At 41.4% G+C, this 18,779-nt stretch overlaps 1 protein-coding gene across 33 annotated transcripts in view; it reads right to left on the reverse strand.

The window, feature by feature from the left end:
- NRXN1 (neurexin 1) overlaps positions 1-13,572 on the reverse strand; it is a 726,520-nt gene extending 712,948 nt beyond the window's left edge. For 29 of the 33 annotated variants that reach the window (XM_071580693.1, XM_071580684.1, XM_071580616.1 and 26 more), the window contains exons 1-2: positions 13,428-13,572; positions 8,052-9,559 (exon numbers count right to left, since the gene is read on the reverse strand). In XM_071580693.1, coding sequence (XP_071436794.1) covers positions 8,052-8,790 — 739 coding nt within the window. In that variant the 5' untranslated portion in view covers positions 8,791-9,559; positions 13,428-13,572. Of the gene's footprint in view, positions 1-8,051; positions 9,560-12,445; positions 12,520-13,056; positions 13,131-13,257; positions 13,360-13,427 lie in introns of those variants that run through there. The other 4 variants (XM_071580452.1, XM_071580442.1, XM_071580470.1 and 1 more) reach the window with 4 other exon arrangements.
- Positions 13,573-18,779: the final 5,207 nt, after the last annotated feature.

Consider the following 18,779-nt stretch of genomic DNA (forward strand, 5'->3'; position numbering starts at 1 on the left):
AAATTGCAGTATTGAGATACAGATCTTCACCCCATGTCTACTCACTAATTTTGTGATTTTTTATATAGTTCTTCAAAAGAAAGTACATATAATTTACAATATATATGCAATCTTTCTCAAGGAGTCTGTTTCTAATGGAAATACCTCCTTTGTTAAAGTGTCATTTTAGAAAATCTTTTGTTAAAGCTAAAAACAACAGAAGAGAAAGAAGATCAACATGAAGGCCATTCTGTATCAGAAATTAAGATGCAATTGAGGAACTTTGGAAGTGTGACATACATCTCCAATTGCATAGTATAATGTCAGTGACCTCCTCAAAGGCTCCATGTAGTCACTTAACTACAAAAAGACAGCACTGTGCGAAGAATCAATCTAGTTTCTCTGCCTTTAAGCAACACAAAGCCTTTTCTCTGGACAAAATCACCAAAAAGTCAAACTTTCTCATATCAGGACAATGTGGCCCAGTCTAAAAGGAATCTGCAACTTTTACACCTCCATAGCCTTGTTGGTATGTAACTCTTACATAGGCAAAATACACTGTTTCACAGTTTGTAGTAGCAGGAAATGCAAAAAGTGCTTCTAGTGAATACACCACCCATTTTTTGCTCTAAAACACATTTTTCCTCAAAGTACAGTGTCTTAATTATAAAACAAAATTAGTCATATAGCTTTACTCTTTCAGCATGGTTCGCAAGGTATACATTAAATCAATGAACAATTGTGATGATGATGATGATGATGATGATGATGATGATGATGATGATGATGATGATGATGGTATGAATTTATGAAAAGTATTTTCTCCATAGACATTCCCAGAAGAATATTACTGTCAGAATCAGCAGGTTATTTAATTTGCCCTAGATATCTCTGTTTTCATATTCCCACTTGAATAATAAATCCAGAATCAGCAGGTTATTAGGTTTGCCCTAATTCTAAACATGAGTCAATGGGACTTCAAATGGACTTCAATGAAAACAGACCATGTGTTTTTCAGTGATCTAAAAGACATCAAATTTTCTGCTTATTAGGACCTATCTAAACAGTTCTAGGTTCATAATCTACTCCATAGAATGAAAGTAAACAAAATTCTAGAATAAAACAAAACAAAATAACATAATCCTGTTCTTATAGATTTACTGCCAGCGTACCTGTGTCTCATTTCTTTACAAGCTAAAACCAGGCATGACTGAGGACCCCTCGTACTCTCACCCGCAGATTGCTTATTAAAAACTGAATAAAATGCAACTTTAAAAAAATTATCATTGGCAGCGAGCCAGAGATTTTCACTATCCTCAGACACTAAACCTTGGATCCTTTTATAGTAATAAAGATGGCTTTTGTACAGGTGTTGTAACATTGCAAAGGATAAGAATAGTTATGACCATAAGAAGAGCTGAATTGTCAAAGGAAGAGTGGTTGGCAGTTGACAACCTGTATCATTTCAGATATCTAGTCAGACTAATGGAAAGCAGTGGCAGTTGTGTTGTGCACAACAAAAAACACACTATTCTGAACACTCAGCTATGGATAGGCAGTAGGAATGCCAGAAACTTCAAAGCTGACAGACAAGTATCAGTTCTGTAGACTAAAGCGATTGTGCTACAGTAAAGGGACCTTCAAGTTTTAACTTCCTCTACTAGATTCCTAATAGAAATTCTGATCTTTCAAGTACCTGATGACCAGTAAAAAAAAATCCTACCAAAAAATCATGTATGGACTGTCACTAGTTTAACTTTACAGATGAAGAAAACAAACTGGAGAAGTGGTGTGAACTGGCTAGGGTCACTGAGAAAGCAATGTCATATCAAATCCATGTGCTTTTTCCTACTTCATTAGTGCATTAGTTACTACAGGTATTTTGGGCAATGAAGTGCTCATTGAGTCTACTGACTCTACTCCAATATCTAGGAAAATGGCTAATGCACAAACCCACTGCATGCAATTACTTTTTAGCTTGGCAGAAGAGCACCTGAGCTGCAACATTAAGTTCTGCATTCATGACAATATAATCCAGGCTGGTAATACTTTTCAACAGCATCACTGCAATACAGAAGAAGAAAGTGTCATTCAAGAAAGTGTATGTCTTTTGCAAAAGATTAAATTATGATCTTGGGTCAGGGTAGAACTAAATAAAGGCACCAAGTATTATGTATCCTGTCTTTGCTAGTCAATTCTATATATAACAACACAGGTAAAGGCATTTTTCTATGTTTTAGCAAATCATTCCCTTAAAGAAGGAAACTTTAATCTTTACAATTTACTCCTCAGGTACGTACAGAAAGTTATGCAACACCTCACAATGCCCTTCACTGTTCTGTAAAATCACATGTTTATGAGGGTACACAACTTTCAACTACAGTGCAATAAACTGGACAAAGCATTTTTCCAGAATCTGGTATGGTTTAACGTTTTCTGAAAGAAACATCAAGCTTTATGAAAGCATCATATTAAATTCACCAAGAGAGATGGGTGAACATTTTTGTTTTAGATTACCAACCAATTTTAATATGTTTATTAAAACAAGCATAAACCCTTAAAGCTGCATATGCTAATGTTAGCCTCTATATAAAGCTATTTCTATGAGGAACTTGTTTTAATTGCCAGGCTGTATCCCCATTCCAATCCATCAGGTCAGTAATGATGATGGGATAAAATTATATGCTCTGGAATCTAAATGTTTTCCCATAACTCCTTGGCTAGCATTTACTGGTAAAAGACCCCTAGGGATCTGACCTGCAGCTGAGACAAAAGATCAAGTATATTTGGTCCAAAACGCCTGTAAGCCTTAAGCTGTAGTTACATTAAATATAAACAATTTTAATATATTCTTTTGAAATTCTGAATTAATATGACCAATCTGACAAAAGACCCTATGGTGCTAGCTATAAATTCTTCTAGCATATTAGTCTTCTATAATTTGCAATATAGACTTAAAATTAACAGGGACCTGGCACCTCAACTATGCACAAATGGAAGCAACAACCTCACTAATTAAAATATTATTGATCTGGGATACCATGATGTAGGCTGTATGTGTAAGTGGTCGTCTGGAAGTATTTCAATAACAGTTTTTTGAAAGGATTAGTAATACTCAACAAGAAACCTCTTTAGAAGATAACAGAAAACAGACTGCTAACTCCTAATTATGAGTGACACAGTATTTAAATTCCTGTGATTTTGCATGAGACAGATACTGAAGTCAATATCCTATAATGCTGAATCCTGGCAAACAAAATAATATATCAAATTTCATTATGAAAATGATGCAAACCTGTGCTTTAAACTGACATAAGGATTGTGTTTCCGTATGACTAAATGTGAAGGCCACAGCTTTAACACAGTTCTGAAACACTTTTGGATTACTTGACTATCTGTGCTCAAGATTCTATTCTGACAACAGTCACCATTTAAAAATATTAAATAAAGTGAAAACATTTATTGTTAATTACATAATTTGTAAAGACAGTGGAATCTTAGCACAATCTCTGGTGGATTTCTCTCTCTTCCTCTAAATCAACATCACCCCAATGGCCATTGGCATTGACAAGAAATTCAGCATACAGAAGGAATACAGATCACATAATAGAGATGATCCCTGTAGATAAAAATTCTGAAGTGTAATTCAAAAGGAAAGTTTTGTTCACAGTATTTACTAGGCCTAAGTATATGTAGCTAACTATTCAAGAAGGATAAAGACCATCGTGACTACTACTCTGTTAAGACTGACTATAGGCAATGAGTTCAACAGCATCTCACTCAAACATATATCTTGAAATAGATAATTAAAGAAGTTTAAATGTTTCATTCAAGTTATAGGAGAATTAAATGGATTAAAATATGAAAATTTTCAGAGATACAAATATTGGTTGACTTTTTAAAAAGTTAACATGAAAAAGAAAATATGCACAACAAGGACTGATGTAATATATTCAGAACCCAAACAAGCAAATCTCAGTGCTGGCTAGCCTGAGACATCTGGAACTTGCATCCTCAAAAATCACTTTCACAGTTCAAACCATAGCTGGCAACAACTTCTGCATAGCTGACAAGGAAGAGTATCTCTTACAGTGAACAGCTGCATGAACAGTCCTCATTTTTCTCATGAACCAGAAACTCAGTAGAACAGTTAAAATAAAACGTTCTAAACAGGAATACTTTGAAATCATACAGCAATAGGCTCTATAGCATGCTAATATTGAGGTAGGTAGGCAAGCTCTATTTTAAAAGACAAAGGATCCTGTGTGCAATTTTTTCAAGCAATTACAGATATAGAAAAGCAGAATGGCATGGAGTGACAAGAAGTTAGCATCAGTGAGCAACTTCCCCCTAAATCAATGCATCATGTGCATTTTCTTACCTCTTTTAGAGGTATATGCTTATTTTCTCAGACAGGATACTGAACAAGGTTATTTTTATGTAAATGAGGATGAAATGGAAATTACCTTTTTTTTTCCTGAAGTCAGAAGGTCACTATTGCATTAATTCAATATGCAAAATAGGGTTTATTTGGTTTGAAATTTTAATGTAAGGAGTAAAGTTAGGAGAAGAATATGGAGGCTCATTGATATAAATCAAGTATTCTCCTTACCTTCTAGAACCTTGAATTAATTGACTAAAAATCTGACTTTAAAGATCTGTCTTATTAATAAACAGCTCTCCCTATCACAGAACCAAGCCATACCAATCTGAGTAATTTCAGGAAATATAATTTTCACTGAATAGATTGCAATGTATATTAGAAATTTATCAGAAAATTGATATGGCAATCAGGGTTTATTTCAATGCTAGTCTTATTACTAATAAAATTTATTATATTTTTTCCTGTTTTTTCTTCTACTGAGTCACTATTATTATGTGAAATAATACTCCCTTCTGTTGTATTAAAGAGAAATTTTATTTTCTTTTTTAGAGGGCTCCTGTGCTGGTTTTACTCATGGATTCATCGACAACAGAACTGCTAGAGATCATATTTTTCTGCACTGTGGACAGCAGATTCTTCACACTTCAACAAAATTCCAGTCCTTTTTCTGTGATTTATGAAAAGAATTTAGATCCTATTCGAACAAAGGGCATGACTGAATGCTTCTTTCCTAGCTTGCACTGTTCTTACTGGTGTAGTCCAGAAAACATAAATTAAGCTACTCCTGACAGGTACCTGTTAAGCCTACTGGAGTTAATTTATATTTCTATGGGTTTTCAAAAAAACCCAACTTCATTCAACTTCATTTTTAAAAGAACAAAATTACATCTGGAAACATTAATGAGATTGTTAAAGAAGAAAATCTGAAAAAAAAAACCCACACAATTATTTTGTCCTGAAAATAATTAAACTTCTATCAAAAATGGCATCCTAAGACTTGAAACTTCAACCCTAAATCTCTAATTTCTAAACTCTCAAACATGCAAGTCAGGATAGAAAATTTTGAAAAGGTTTTCATTGTTGTTGTTATTGATTCCTAAGGTTTTCCTCGTTACATTGTTGGACACTGTCTTACCAGACTGCAGAGATACAGAACCATAATAAATCCAAGATGGAGAGAAAAACAAAAGTCCAAGGAAAATAGAATTTAACAACCATCTTTCACCTTAAAAGAAAAGGTATCAACCAGGACATGTGGCTACAAATTCAGATAAAAATGGAAAGTTGGGCTTTTTTCCCATCTAAACTATTCTTAAACAAAAAGCAAAACAAGGGTAAATGTGAAAACTTGGAAGACCCCTCCAGATAATTGTAGTCTGAGATGATCCTCTAGCAATGGCAATGTCTTGCTAAGGCTTGTATGAAATTTATACATTCTAGGAACAAAAGATCAATCTCAACAGCATAATTTCTATGTTGACTACAAAAAACTAAGCAGCAGCCAGGGTTTCTTTCTTGGCATCTATAAAGGGTTTATTTATTCTTCTGCCTTTTCTATTTCTTAGAATATTAAATAAATTACAATATTTCAATACCTTTCATAGCACATATGAGTAGCTTCTAATCCCTTAATCAAAACCTGACTGAAGGAAATTTAATATCTTTTATTAATTAACAGATATAAACTATAGGACTACTTCCATTTTTATAGTTAGGAGGGAAAATGTTGCCTCCCATTCCAAATGAAATCAGAATCTGAATAGTTTATGATCCTTTGTTGAGCAAGTATGCTAAAATTACAAGTCTTGTTATTATTTTATAAGGTTTCTTAGTGGTCTAGGGACATGTGAAGAGAATCTTGATCCCACTGAGGTCAAATGTAAAATCACCAGTATTTAAGTCAGCATTTTGCCTTAATTTGTGGGGATTCTAAATATTATTTTGAGTGTCATCCTCTTAAAAGCTCCATACAATTTTTAATAAGTATAAATATAATTATGTACACTAAATATTTCACTAACATTTAATCTAAACATTAAAATGTTCCTTAAAAATAGCTGTTGAACCTACTATTATGTAAAGCTGCTAAAACTCATTTTCTTTTTAGTTTATAATAGAGCCCAACTAAAACATTGTACACACACCTCTAGATTATGTAGTATCATATATTAAAAATTGATTTCCAAACACTAAATCCATTTAGATGATCTGCCTAATATTAAATATATTACATTTTACAGTTTCTGGGAATTGGTGCAATTGAAAGTACAAACATCTTATTTTCTGAAACTATCATTTGCTCTGATTAAAATTTATTTAAAATGGCAATAGGGTTTGAATTTTTTACAAATGGCAGATGAGAGATAAAGAGCTGATAAAGTAAACAGGATGCAGAATGACTATAGCATTTTCAGTATTGACACTAAGACAGAGGTGTTACATAATAAAGCACAGTCACAAATGATGTTTTCTTTCTTATAACAAGTGAAATCTGAGAGAAATGCTAAAGGCAAATTATTCAGCCATAAATGTCATGCAGCCACTCAGTGAAGATCTTAATTTGGCTTTGATAACATCTTATTTATATTTACCTTTTACATTTTAAACTTAGGTCCTTTCTCTCCAATTTTGACATGACGATTATATTTTCCCTTGATACATTTGCTTTTATTTCATTCATACACCTTTATATCCTGTTCTAGGTACACAACACGTGTCTTTTCTATGCTTAAGGAGCTGCAAGCAATGGTACATTTACTAACAAAATAATAAAAAACAAGAGTCCTGCATGCATCTGCAAAGTAAATGTTCGCATTCCTTCCATTTGCCAACACCAACAGGCGCTGACTATGAATCATATTTTACCCAGTGATTTATTTGTAGATGGGATTCAGGAAATGGCTGTTTTTCTAAGCTCCCTCTTCCTTGGTAAAGCTATTCAGCAATTTTGTGGTCTTGGAGTATGTACTTCCCCCTTGCCCTTTGCATTCTCCCTGTCTAACCAGCATGGTGAATTGCTAAATACACTGCAAAGCAGTACCATTTACATTCATGTAAAAATCCTCTGTTTAATCTCCCTCTTCCCCAGCAACAATTTCAGGAATTCACAAATAAATCACTGATTTTATTTCAATGACATAGGAGAGGCAAATACTAAAGTGGACTCTGGGTCTCCTCTACCCTACAAAACCAAACCCAGGTCATCTTTGCACTTCATCCAGTAAATTATGCCCATGACTGCTTTTCCTGCTCCCCAAATTAATTAGCACCAGCTGCTTGTGATAAGCATGCCTGTCCTCTGCTTCAACTTCAGCCAAGCATGACGCCAACCACCCCCTCCCACCTGGGAGACATCTGGTACCCAGGACCCATCTTTTCTTTGCCTGGAACAACCCCAAATCCCACCCTGCCCCCAGAAGACATTCAAATAACATCCTGCTCCTCTTCCTTCTCTCACCCAGCCTCTCAGAAAACAGAAGAATAATGGCACTATGGCTGGCCACAGAGACATGTGGAAGACAGGGAGGAGACGGTGGAGAAGAGGGGGGCCTGGGTCATGGTTGAAAGGGGGGAGAGGGAGGAAGATCCACTCATACAGATGAAACTTCATGCAGGTCTGGCCTCCTACCCGTCCCCTCCATGGAATGATGGGGAGGGGGCAGTGGGGCTAGTTGAAATGGCACCTTACCTTCACTGCAGTCCTTCCCTCGAAAGCCTGTTTGGGAGCAGTCACAGACAGCCTGGTCATTGAGCACTGAACAGACACCCCCATTGAGGCAGACATCCTCCCTGGCACACAAGCGGCTCTGCTCATCATCCAGCCGCACCTCCTGGCTCTCCACTGGTGACGCTTGCGTGTAGTTGACCCGGATGTCTGTTATCCAGCCCTTGAAGGGCTCCCGGTCCTTGACCGAGGAGAGTGTCAGCTTTAGCGTCGCTGACCGCAGCTCCGGTGGAAGACCACCTAAGAAGAGCCCACTAAAGACAGTCATGTCCCGCCGTTTGGACTTCACTTCCACCCACTTGGCCTCAGCTCGGTCAATGATCAGTGTTGTGTTCTTGAAGTGACGGCGGATGACAACAGCATGCCAGAGGTTGTCGTTGACAGCCATGTCCGAGAGCAGGGTGGCAGGTTCAGCACAGAAGATGGAGAAGCTGAGCTGTAGACGCCCACCTTGGGTGAGGATGAGCTCCAGAAAGTCACAGAAGCCCTCATCATCAAAGTAGAGCACCAGCCCACTGGAGCTACGGGTCTTCATGTTGAAGCTCATCTCGCTCTCACAGCAGGCATTCCACTTGGGGAAGCGGGTCCACTGGCCCTCTGCACCCGGGAACTCCAGCCCACTGCCCAGCTCAGCCCAGCAGCCCAGCAGTAAGGCCAGCCAGAGCAGCAGGCAGCCCCCACGCCGCACCAGTGCCGCCCCCATCCTGCGCGGCCTGGGGCGGGTGAGTGGGGCGGCAGGGCTGGCGGGGGGCAGCACTGGGGCCCTGGTGGCAGACAGGGTAAAATCTTGTCGGGCACCAGCTGCACTGGGAGGTTCAGGCACACTCACCCCCGCCCCGGGTGCGGGGGTCACTGTGGGAGACTCCCCGGGGCGGGGGACTCCAGGTGCCCCACACGATGGGGTTGGGCACGAGATGGTGCCAGGGGTCACCAGAGGGGACCCGCAGTGAGGGTAAGGTGCCGTTTGGTCCCTTCACTGGTCAGCTGGGCTCTGCAAAAGGTGTCCAGGGATGGGTGAATCAGCAGATATTTTCCCCAAGGCCAACATTACCAAACCTGGAGAAAAACCAAGATCAGTGGCAAAACACTCCTCCAAGTGGATCCACCAGCTTGGCAAGGTTGTAGCAATATCCCCGGGGTGTGCACACTTCTTTTTACATCCTCTCCACCAGCTGTAATTTCCCAGGAAGTCAATTATTGATCCCAATGCTGCCTCCCTAGGGTTGATCTTCTTGTCATATCACAGATCATCTGCCATGGTGCTAGAGCAGCATCAGCAGACGACAGGTTTCATCGCTCGTGGTTTCCTAAGCCGCCTCAACCCCAATGGGGCTGAAACCCAGAAGCTGTCAGACAGCTGAGTGACTACTTGACATGTAAAGCCTGACAGCTTCTCTTCTGTTTGTTTGCAAAAGGCCAAGGCTTAGATCCAGGGGGGTGATTTTCCTCTATTGTTTTTGTTTGTTTCTAATCTGTAAGGAATTGAAACAGAATAATAAGAAATGATGACTAGTAACATGTTAAATAATAAAGTTGATCAACAGTGAAGATTTGTGATTATTTTTTTCAATTCAGCTGCTGTTGACATAATGAAAAGGCTCCTGTTATTTTAGAGTTACTGAGAAATTATAATAATTTGCAGTGCTAATTCTAAATCTTAACATATATGCTTATACTAGATTACTTACCTTTCCAAAACTTTCAAATATTTCAGTAGTCTATTTTATTATTACAAGAACAATGCTAAACAGAAAAGGTGGTGTTCATTCTGCAATTTATTTTATTGCAATTTATTTATGGAAACACCAACACCTCTGAATGTACATGTAGACAATGCTACCAAGACCAGTTCTAGTTGTTTCTAACACAGGTCAGAAAATAAAATGAACTGAGCTCCCAGCAAGAATTTATAGGCTCCACAGTATATGGCACACCTACTGGTTTATTTTCATGGGGTGAGGAACAATTGCAATGGTTTCTTAGAAGGCTTTTTGAAAATTTCAAGCCAAGTTTTATTCTCTGCCACCTGGTTTCTTTTGGGACTGATATTCTCTGTTATGGCAGGGAAAATCCAATTCAAGCCAGCTCTGATGTTGACATTATTCATGATGCAGATCAGCTAATCCCAGGTGTTAGTCCTCTGAACTGGGTTGCAGTATTTTGTGTATGTTTACTCAACTGCCCTTATTTAAGACAACAGTTCTTCATTTTAAAAATTATATCTATGTCACAGTTCACTCTCATCCTCTGAAGAGATTTCTACATAGAAACCATTTCAGCAGAGAGGCTACACTCTCTGTTTTTCTCCTCCAAGCTGCTAAATCTTTTCTGGACGCTGTGTATTAGCAGATCTCTCTGATGGAGAAGAGGATCTCCAACCCCCACCGACTGCTTCCCCTTCCCCTCCCTTACATTTCTGTACCAGCAACACTTAGGCAGGCCAAATAGCATGTCCAGAGCTGCTGCTGAGGTGGTGGGGTGGGGGTGTGTGTATGTGTGTGTGTGTGTGAGTGTGTGAGTGTGTGAGTGTGTGAGTGTGTGAGTGTGTGAGTGTGTGAGTGTGTGAGTGTGTGAGTGTGTGAGTGTGTGAGTGTGTGAGTGTGTGTGTGCCCACGCGTGTGTGTGGGGGGAAAGGAGGCAGAGATGACCCTGCCGGGGAGAAACAGGTTTTAAAAACAGGCACACACCTCAGCTGCCTGCACCTGACACGTTCAGAGCTGCTAAGTCACCTCCTACTCTCTCTTTATATTTAATTTCATTCCTCTAAATGTCAACACGATTATTTTTATTATTTGTCACACGCGAGGTGGGCAGAAGCAGCAAAAGGGAGCAGGGGAGAACGCCCAAACTTCGAGGGCAGAGGCCAGCTGTGCCCACCCGCAGCGAGCAGACACCAGGTTTCCCCCACACCCTCCCTGTCCCCCGGCAGGAGCCACCTCTTGCAACGCCGCTACCGGCCGAGGGATTTTCCGGCAGCTCCCCTCCCAGCCTGGTGCTCGGGAGGGCCCGTGGAGGACGCCCCAGCAACCCTGCTCACAAGAGCGCCTTTCTGGGCGCGGCAGGGGCCGCGGGCAGGGGCGCCGCTCGCTTGCGGTACCGCGGCGAGCCGCTGCTCCCGCTTCAGCACCCGGAACAGCTCCGCCCTGCGCGGCCCGACGGGGCGGCGGCCGCTGCCCGCGCCCGCCCGAGCGGGAGCGGCCCCGCGGCTGCCGGCTGAGCACGATGGGGGCCCGGCGTCCGCGGCTTCCGCACCGGCGTGGGGTTGGGCATGAGTGGGAGCCCGTGTCGATGCACCGAGGGCGGGGAGGGGAGTTGCGGGTGGCCGCGGGGCCCCGCTGCGGCGGAAGAAAAGGAGGTGATGAGGTAGAGGATTTTGGAGTGCGGGGGAGGTGCGGAGAACCGGGTGCTGGGTGGCGGTCTGAGACACGGCGTGCGTGCCCGGGGAGACGGCGTGAGAAATTACATGGAGGGAGGGGGATATTTGTGAGGGGGCTGGGGGAGCGTGGGGGAAGGGGAGGCTGGATGCAGGTAGGTTTGTGGAGGGGGAAGTGGCAGGTGGGAAAGAAAGGCGGGAGGTGCCGCGGGTAGGGCGACGCGGGATCCGCGCGGACAGGCGCGAGGTGCACGGGGCGCCGGCGGTACTTGTGCGGGAGCGCACAGGGGAAGGAGGGAAGAGCTTTGCGCCTCTGCTCAGGGGGCGCAGGAGCGGGAGCATGTCAGGAGCCCGTGGTGCCTGCCGGGGCGGGGAGGGTGGGGGGAGCCAGGCAAGGACGCGCGTGTGAGTGTGAGTGTGTGTGTGCGCGGCCGCCCTGCGTGCCAGAGCGATCCCTACAGGTGTCCGCGGAGAGCCGCCGCGCGGGGATCCCACCTCGCGAGTATCCCTGCCCGCTGCCTGCCTCTGGCTGTGGCGCCTGCCTTCCTCCCTCACACACATACACACACAGAGCAGCAGCAGTGACAAGAGGGAGGAAGAAAAAGGAAAAAAAAGGCAGAGGGAAAAAAAACAGAAAAAAGAGGAAAAAAAGGACAGACAAAGACACAGAGATGAACACACTGTAAAAGAAAGGAGAAAGACGCAAGAAAAAAATAGAAGAAACAATTGCTTATTTATTACTGCCGATATAATTCACACACTGCCAATAAACAGCACAGTCTTGTCTAGTCATTTCCAAAGCAAAGCGGCACTTCCATTCTCAAAAGACGACAATTTATTAACATATATATATATATTTCAAATGGGCTCTTCAGTACCAGACATTCCTCCATTCCTCCCAGCACAATATACATGTATAAACACATATGTAGCGAGAAATATACACAAACCAACATAAATGTAGCTATTCAACGCAATGCCTTACCAGTGAATTCGCATGTTTCCCCCACCCTCTACAAACGTGTTTTTTTTTTCTTCAAATATTTTTGGTTTAGTCACAGGTGCCCCGATTGAGCCTTTACAAATTAGAAAAAGAGAGAGAGAGAGAGACCCATAGGTCAATAAATCCTTAATAAATGCCAGATCGGTTGCCATGCACAATCCTTGGCAGAATCCTTATTGTATGAAATACAGAGCATTGTCTCTGGGTGCAGGGAAGACCTGAGAGTTCACAAATTACCGGATGAAATAAAAGGATCTGAAAAACAACCTTGCTGCAGCCAAAGGGAGAAGTGCTCTAATTCAAAAGCAGACTTAACAGCATCATTAATCTTTTCCTCTCATTTCTACGTAATTTCTAGAATCAAATTCTTTCCTAAGCGGCTGGAATGATCGATTTTGCTCCTCTCTCAGTCTGCAGCTGTATTTATTTTAATATGCTTATGATATAATTTCTACCCCTTCAAAAATGCACACCATCAGCAGGAACCTCAGCAGTTTCAAACACATATAGAGGAAGCCGGGTGCCCTCTTTCTTCTAGTTCACAATAGATATTGTCCCAAATAATCAATGCACTTTCTGCACAAACCCCTCACCTCTGCCAGACTGCCGCCGATACATAACAATAATATTGCGATATTCATTCCTATCGCTGCCCCGACTTCGCATTTCGCCACGGCAGCTCACGCCAGGGAGAACATGCAGCAGATTGATTTTATCGCTCAAGTCTCGCAGATCCCCTTCTCCTCTCCTCCTCCTCCCGCCTTGGCAAGGGATAATAAATCACCGCATCCAACCTTTAACTTATACCTCCGCTTCACCGTCTCCTCTCCTCGCCATCCACCTCTCCACAACGCTGCACGCAAACCCACCAGCCTCTCGCGCCTCCGCCGCCGCCACCACCACCAGCTCCGCCGCGGCTGCACCTCCGCGGCGGCGCTCCGCCCGCGCTGCGGGTGCACCTTACCTGTGCGGGGGCCGCGGGCCGGGGCCGGGGCCAGGGCAGGCGCGGCTGCCGAGGCTGCTTTTGCCGCACGCCGACGGGGCGGGCGCTGCTGCGGGTGCGCGGAAGCAGCGGCGGCGGCGGCGGCGGCGGCGGCGGCGGCGGGCGGGGGTGGCCGCCGGGAGCGGGGGGCGGCACCGCCGCGTGACGCCGCCGCGCCCGTCTGCCCGCCGGGGGCGGTGCCGCGCTCGCTGCAGTCCCGCCTCGCCGCGCCCCCGACCGGCCCCGCCGTGCGCGCCTCGCGGGCACTGGCGCTGCGGCAGGTCCCGGTGGGGACAGGGATGAAGCGGCGGCGCCGGGGGCAGCGCCGGGCCGGCGGGAACCGGGACCAGCCGGGGACGGGTCGCGAAGGCGAAACCCAGTACGCCAGCGATGCGGGGCCAGGGTGGTGGGCGCGCGCGTTGCTTCCGTCTGATGGCTGGGCAGGTTCCGCGGGTCGCACCAGCAGCGGAGGAGATGGTGGAACACGGCGAGAGCTCGTAGGGAACCGCCAGCTTCCCGGTCAAAGCTCTTCTTCCTTTGCATGGGTTTTTTGTGATTCTTTTGTTGTGTTGTTAGATTGTTTCAGGGTTTTGGGGGTTGTTTTGTTTCATTGTTTTCTCTGGGTTTTTGTTTGGATTTTTTTTTTCGGAGGGGGTGTGTGTGTTGCTTTTGTGGCTTGTTTCATTTAGGGTTTAGGATGTTTTGGTTTGTGGAGGGGTTGTTTGTTGTCGTTGTTTGGGGTTTTTTCCCTCTTTTTTGGTGGTTTTGTTTTGGGGGGGGGTTTTATGTTGTCATTTACCCCCCCCCCCCCCAGAACCGAAGTTTCCTGGATTCTGCACAGCCTGTGGGAAAACAGAGGTATAGACCAGAGCACACCCAAGGACTAGGTCTACAGCCACAGGAGAAATGTTTGAGAAAGTCCAGCTGCTTTCCGCTGTTGTGTTAAACCTGTCTGACTGTAGGTTGTCTTCAAATGGTTGCAAACTATTAGAGGAATTCAAGGCTTCTCAGGATCGTTGGGGTCAACTATATTGTACCTGATTGTGCTAAACTTGCTCAGTTTTGTCTATTGATTTGCCTTCTAATTCAGTACTCTTTGGACTACAGAAAGGTGATTAATTGATTATAGGTGATTTGCATGAAGCCTTAGCCAAGGTCCTGACAATTTTTGAACACACAGAGTGATGTGTGTCATACCAAGAGTCGTAAGAGCACTCCAGTGTTGGGCATCACAGAATTTATTCAGAATGCTCTGTGCAACCATGCTTTTTCATATCTAGGGTGTGAACGTAACAACTTAGTTTTGAACTGAAATTTCAGAAATAGCTATAATAAAATGTTTTCCTCCCACCACAGTCCCAGAGAAGTTAGCTTTATGAATATTTTTTTATGAAGCAGGCTTCCTCACAGATGACAAGTCTGGTGAGGTAACCGAGCAACATGTTAAGTAATGAGAAGAAAAGCTTCCTAGATATGCAATGTGTCTTCAGTACTCACAGCAAAATCAGACATCCCTTTTGTTCAGCAAGATGATATTCATACCCAGTTAATTTCAAATGGAGTGAGAATTTCTCTCGACGTTCTAGTACCTTGACCTGTGCAAACAAAGCCAGGAGCAAATATTTCTTCTGCTATGAAAAGCATATAAATTGTAGACTGCAACATGGTAAGTGATACACATTTTTAAAGGAGAAAAGCTGTAACCTGATAGTCATATTTAGCATGTGCATAATGTAAAAACACTATTTTCTAACTGGCCTCATTGTTATTAGGTTCACAGTGAACACATGGTAAAGCTTCTTATGCTCTTAGATGGGGAATGTCAAAGCCAAAGCCCTATCCACTCTGGATGTGCAGGCACGGTGGAGGTGCTGGCACAGGTGGAGGATTCTTTCGCCTTTAAACTGAAGGACAGCTCAATTATTCCAGCAGTACATGAAGGATGTTCATATTTCTCTAGAAACTGCCCAAGTGAGAGGATGCCTGGGAAGAGTCCACACAGAAATAAAGCAATGAGACATTAAGGGAAATACAATTTTCCTAATTTAATCATGCTTTTTGGTTGAGTTTTAGAAGGATGTATTTTGTCTTTCTCAGTCATTGTTGCAGTATATGTTGTCATAGCTGAAGCAGCACAAAAAAAAATAAAAGAGGAAAAAAGAATAAGTGACTTCCACACAATCTCTGTAGGTTTTTCAACTTGACAAATATATGGAATATCTTCTAAGAAGCACATGGCTGTACAGAAACCTGCATAAAATAATGTGTTATACCAAAATATTTATAGATTTTTAAAAGTAAAGAGATAAAGGCAACAATTATATTCTTAAAAATAAACTAATCATCTGTCAAAGCAAATACAGTACATTGTTCAGCTTTTGGAGGGATGTATATTGTCAGAATTAAGTGCCTTTGGGTCATTAAAAAGTACATATATGAAATTGTCCAACAGTTGTAATTTTTAGAGATCATGCTGTGAATGCTGAGGCTGTCTGTGAGGCATGCACATGCAATTGGCATGGCTGTCAGAACTAATAAAAAAAGAAGGAACCAGTCAAGGAGCTACAGAAGAAATAAGAATGATTCTGCTGAGCAAAAAATAGGAAAAAAAACCGAAACCAAAAAAAACCCACAAAACCACAACTAAGATCAAACTAAAGGTGCTTCCTGAGAACACTGGTTTATCTGGGCAGACATGAGAAAGCTATCAGAAGGGAGAAAGTTATTTATTTGAGACAGAAACAGCAGGAATTGTTTTAAAGTTTTGAAATAGAGAAAACTTGTTTGCTGAAGTGATCCAATAATGAAGTGGTTAGATTTTTGGGGCACATCAACATTCTGTTCTGGTTTGTTATGGTTTGAGCCACATATGCCTGACATATTTCTCTTCTTTGAAACTATCATCAGTAATCCTTCTATACCAAATCAAATCTTTGAGAATAGCTTCAGACCTACTAGGAAGTTGACTCTGTGTGTGTTTGAATAATTGCTTTAGTGGACAGTAAGTGGCATTTTTTTAAACAATTCAGTAATACCTTTCAAACTTGGTCCAGAGTGAAGAACAGACAGGACAACACAGATATACGGCAGAACTAAGGGAGCAGTATGCTGTTGTCTGTATCTGCATGCAGCCAGCAAGGTTTAAAGAAATATGGAGAAAGAAAGGTATAATTTCTACCTGTTATTTGCCATATCAGGTGTGGATGAAGAAAGTATGGGTAAGAAGAAACTGGGAGATACCTACCTTGGAAAAAAGTAAGTGTGTTACATAGGTCATTGCTCAATTCAAACTAATTAAAGAAATGTTTGAAGTACTTCAAGTTCTTGAAGTAAAAGAGAGAGACAAAACTGTATGGTTCAACAAAATAATTGTAGCAAATAATGAAATACAGTATTGGAGGTATTTGACTGATACATATGTTTGAAATCAGAAAAGAGAACAGTGAGGCAACTAACTATATGTGGATTGTATTTGACAGGTTCTCTAGATAATGCAGTTTTGGAGTTAGCTTATACCTAATTTTGTAGGATTAAGGTGTTAAAAACTTGCTTAATACCAATTCTGAATGGATAAATAATAAAGTAAGGCAGCATACTTATGAGGATTTAAAATATTTATTGACCTTATACTCAGTACTGAAATTTAATATTTTCTGGTCTTCTGCTATTGCAGAAGGTATCAGCTCTAGTGATGTAATGTGCTAGTCACAAAGAGATTAGAGACACATTTAGTTATAGGTGACTTTGTCCAAGGAAACCAGACATGATAAGAAAATATATAAGTATATCTGAGCATCAGAAGACATTTATGGGCTCTTGCTAATTACAAAATCTCAGTTGACCAAAACGCATTTAAAGGCTTACACGCCTTTCCTTGGAAATAACATGAAACTGAAACATGTTCAAACCAATTAACAATAATCCCGATTTTATCACCAAGATTAAAATCTTGGGATGATTCAGAGATTACTATCAATACTTTTTTTTTTTTTGCTTGGTAGCTTCATTGCAGGAAATTGCTTACAATACTAAGGAAAACAGACCTCTAGTAGTTTTGGTATTTGCATATATATTAACCTTATGTGAGACATCAAATTAAAAGTTTTATTACTGATTTGGAGTTGCATATCTAACCTATGGGATTTTTTTTCATTAAATGAAAGGAAAACCTGATGAGTGTGAAGATAGTCATACTCCTACAACTTAATGATAATAGAGGAAATCATAATGTGAAAAATACAGGAGCTACAAAACCTCAAATATCCTTAAAGTGCATTTAAAAAGACATCAGTAATGACAAAACCCTATAGTTTGATGGCTCTAAGTCTCAGAACTAAAGGGTACACTACATTTTCACACATACAAGTTCTAACTCCCCTTGTGCACCAGGCTTGACTGATGGGCATAGCAGTACACATTGCCAGGAGAAATCTATAATGAAAGACTCCATGTCAGGTCTTCTGAGCTGTACAAAAACTCATTTATCAGCTAGACTTCTCAATGAATCTTCAGTAGGCTTCAGAATGGATATGATATGACACAAGTAGCAGTGGTTTTCTCACTGAAGCTCCATGAAGAAAGTCAAAGTGGTGCAAAATGGCCTTCTCTATGTTTGATCTGACAAACTATCCATCAACTGGGCAAAGCATGGTAAATCAGAGAACTGGTAAATCAACTGGCTTCCAAAGCACATCTGGTTTCTTATTAGCTCTGTTTAAAATCATAATGGTTGCCAATTTTTTTCAATAGAAGAGTTTATAAAGATGTATATGAATATCAATACTGAGATTTTTTAAAAACTGTAAGAGTTAATGTCGTATTAATAATCTTACTAATTTCAAAACAAGCCCTTGTGTTCATATCTCAAAAAAGTGATCATTTTCTGTGAATCTTGATATGGCAACATGATGTAACATATATCAAATATTTATACATGCAGCAGATACATCTCAAGGCCATCCTTGTAGACTTACATTTAAGAATAATGCACATAACTACTGTGCAACTAAATGCCTTTGATTGCAAAAATATAAGGAATATAAATGAATTTACAATAGCTAAGTCTATTCTGTAGTTCAGAAGTTTGGGTTTTAAGGTCTCAAAGCAGTTTTGAAACAGAAAAGTACAGGCAATCTTTTATGTAAGAAGAAGAATTGAAAGGAACAACAAAGTGTTGTATGTTGCTATTGAGTGGACAACAATCACCAAAAGAACATGGAAGTTCATTTCATCCTGTAACTGTCTGTGAAATCACTTCCTTGAAAGACATGTGTAAGAAATCCCACTATAAGCAGATGTGGTATGAATATTTTGTTGCAATCCTTGAGAATTTAT

The sequence above is a fragment of the Pithys albifrons genome, chromosome 2, assembly GCF_047495875.1.
Source record: "Pithys albifrons albifrons isolate INPA30051 chromosome 2, PitAlb_v1, whole genome shotgun sequence".
NCBI lineage: Eukaryota > Metazoa > Chordata > Aves > Passeriformes > Thamnophilidae > Pithys > Pithys albifrons.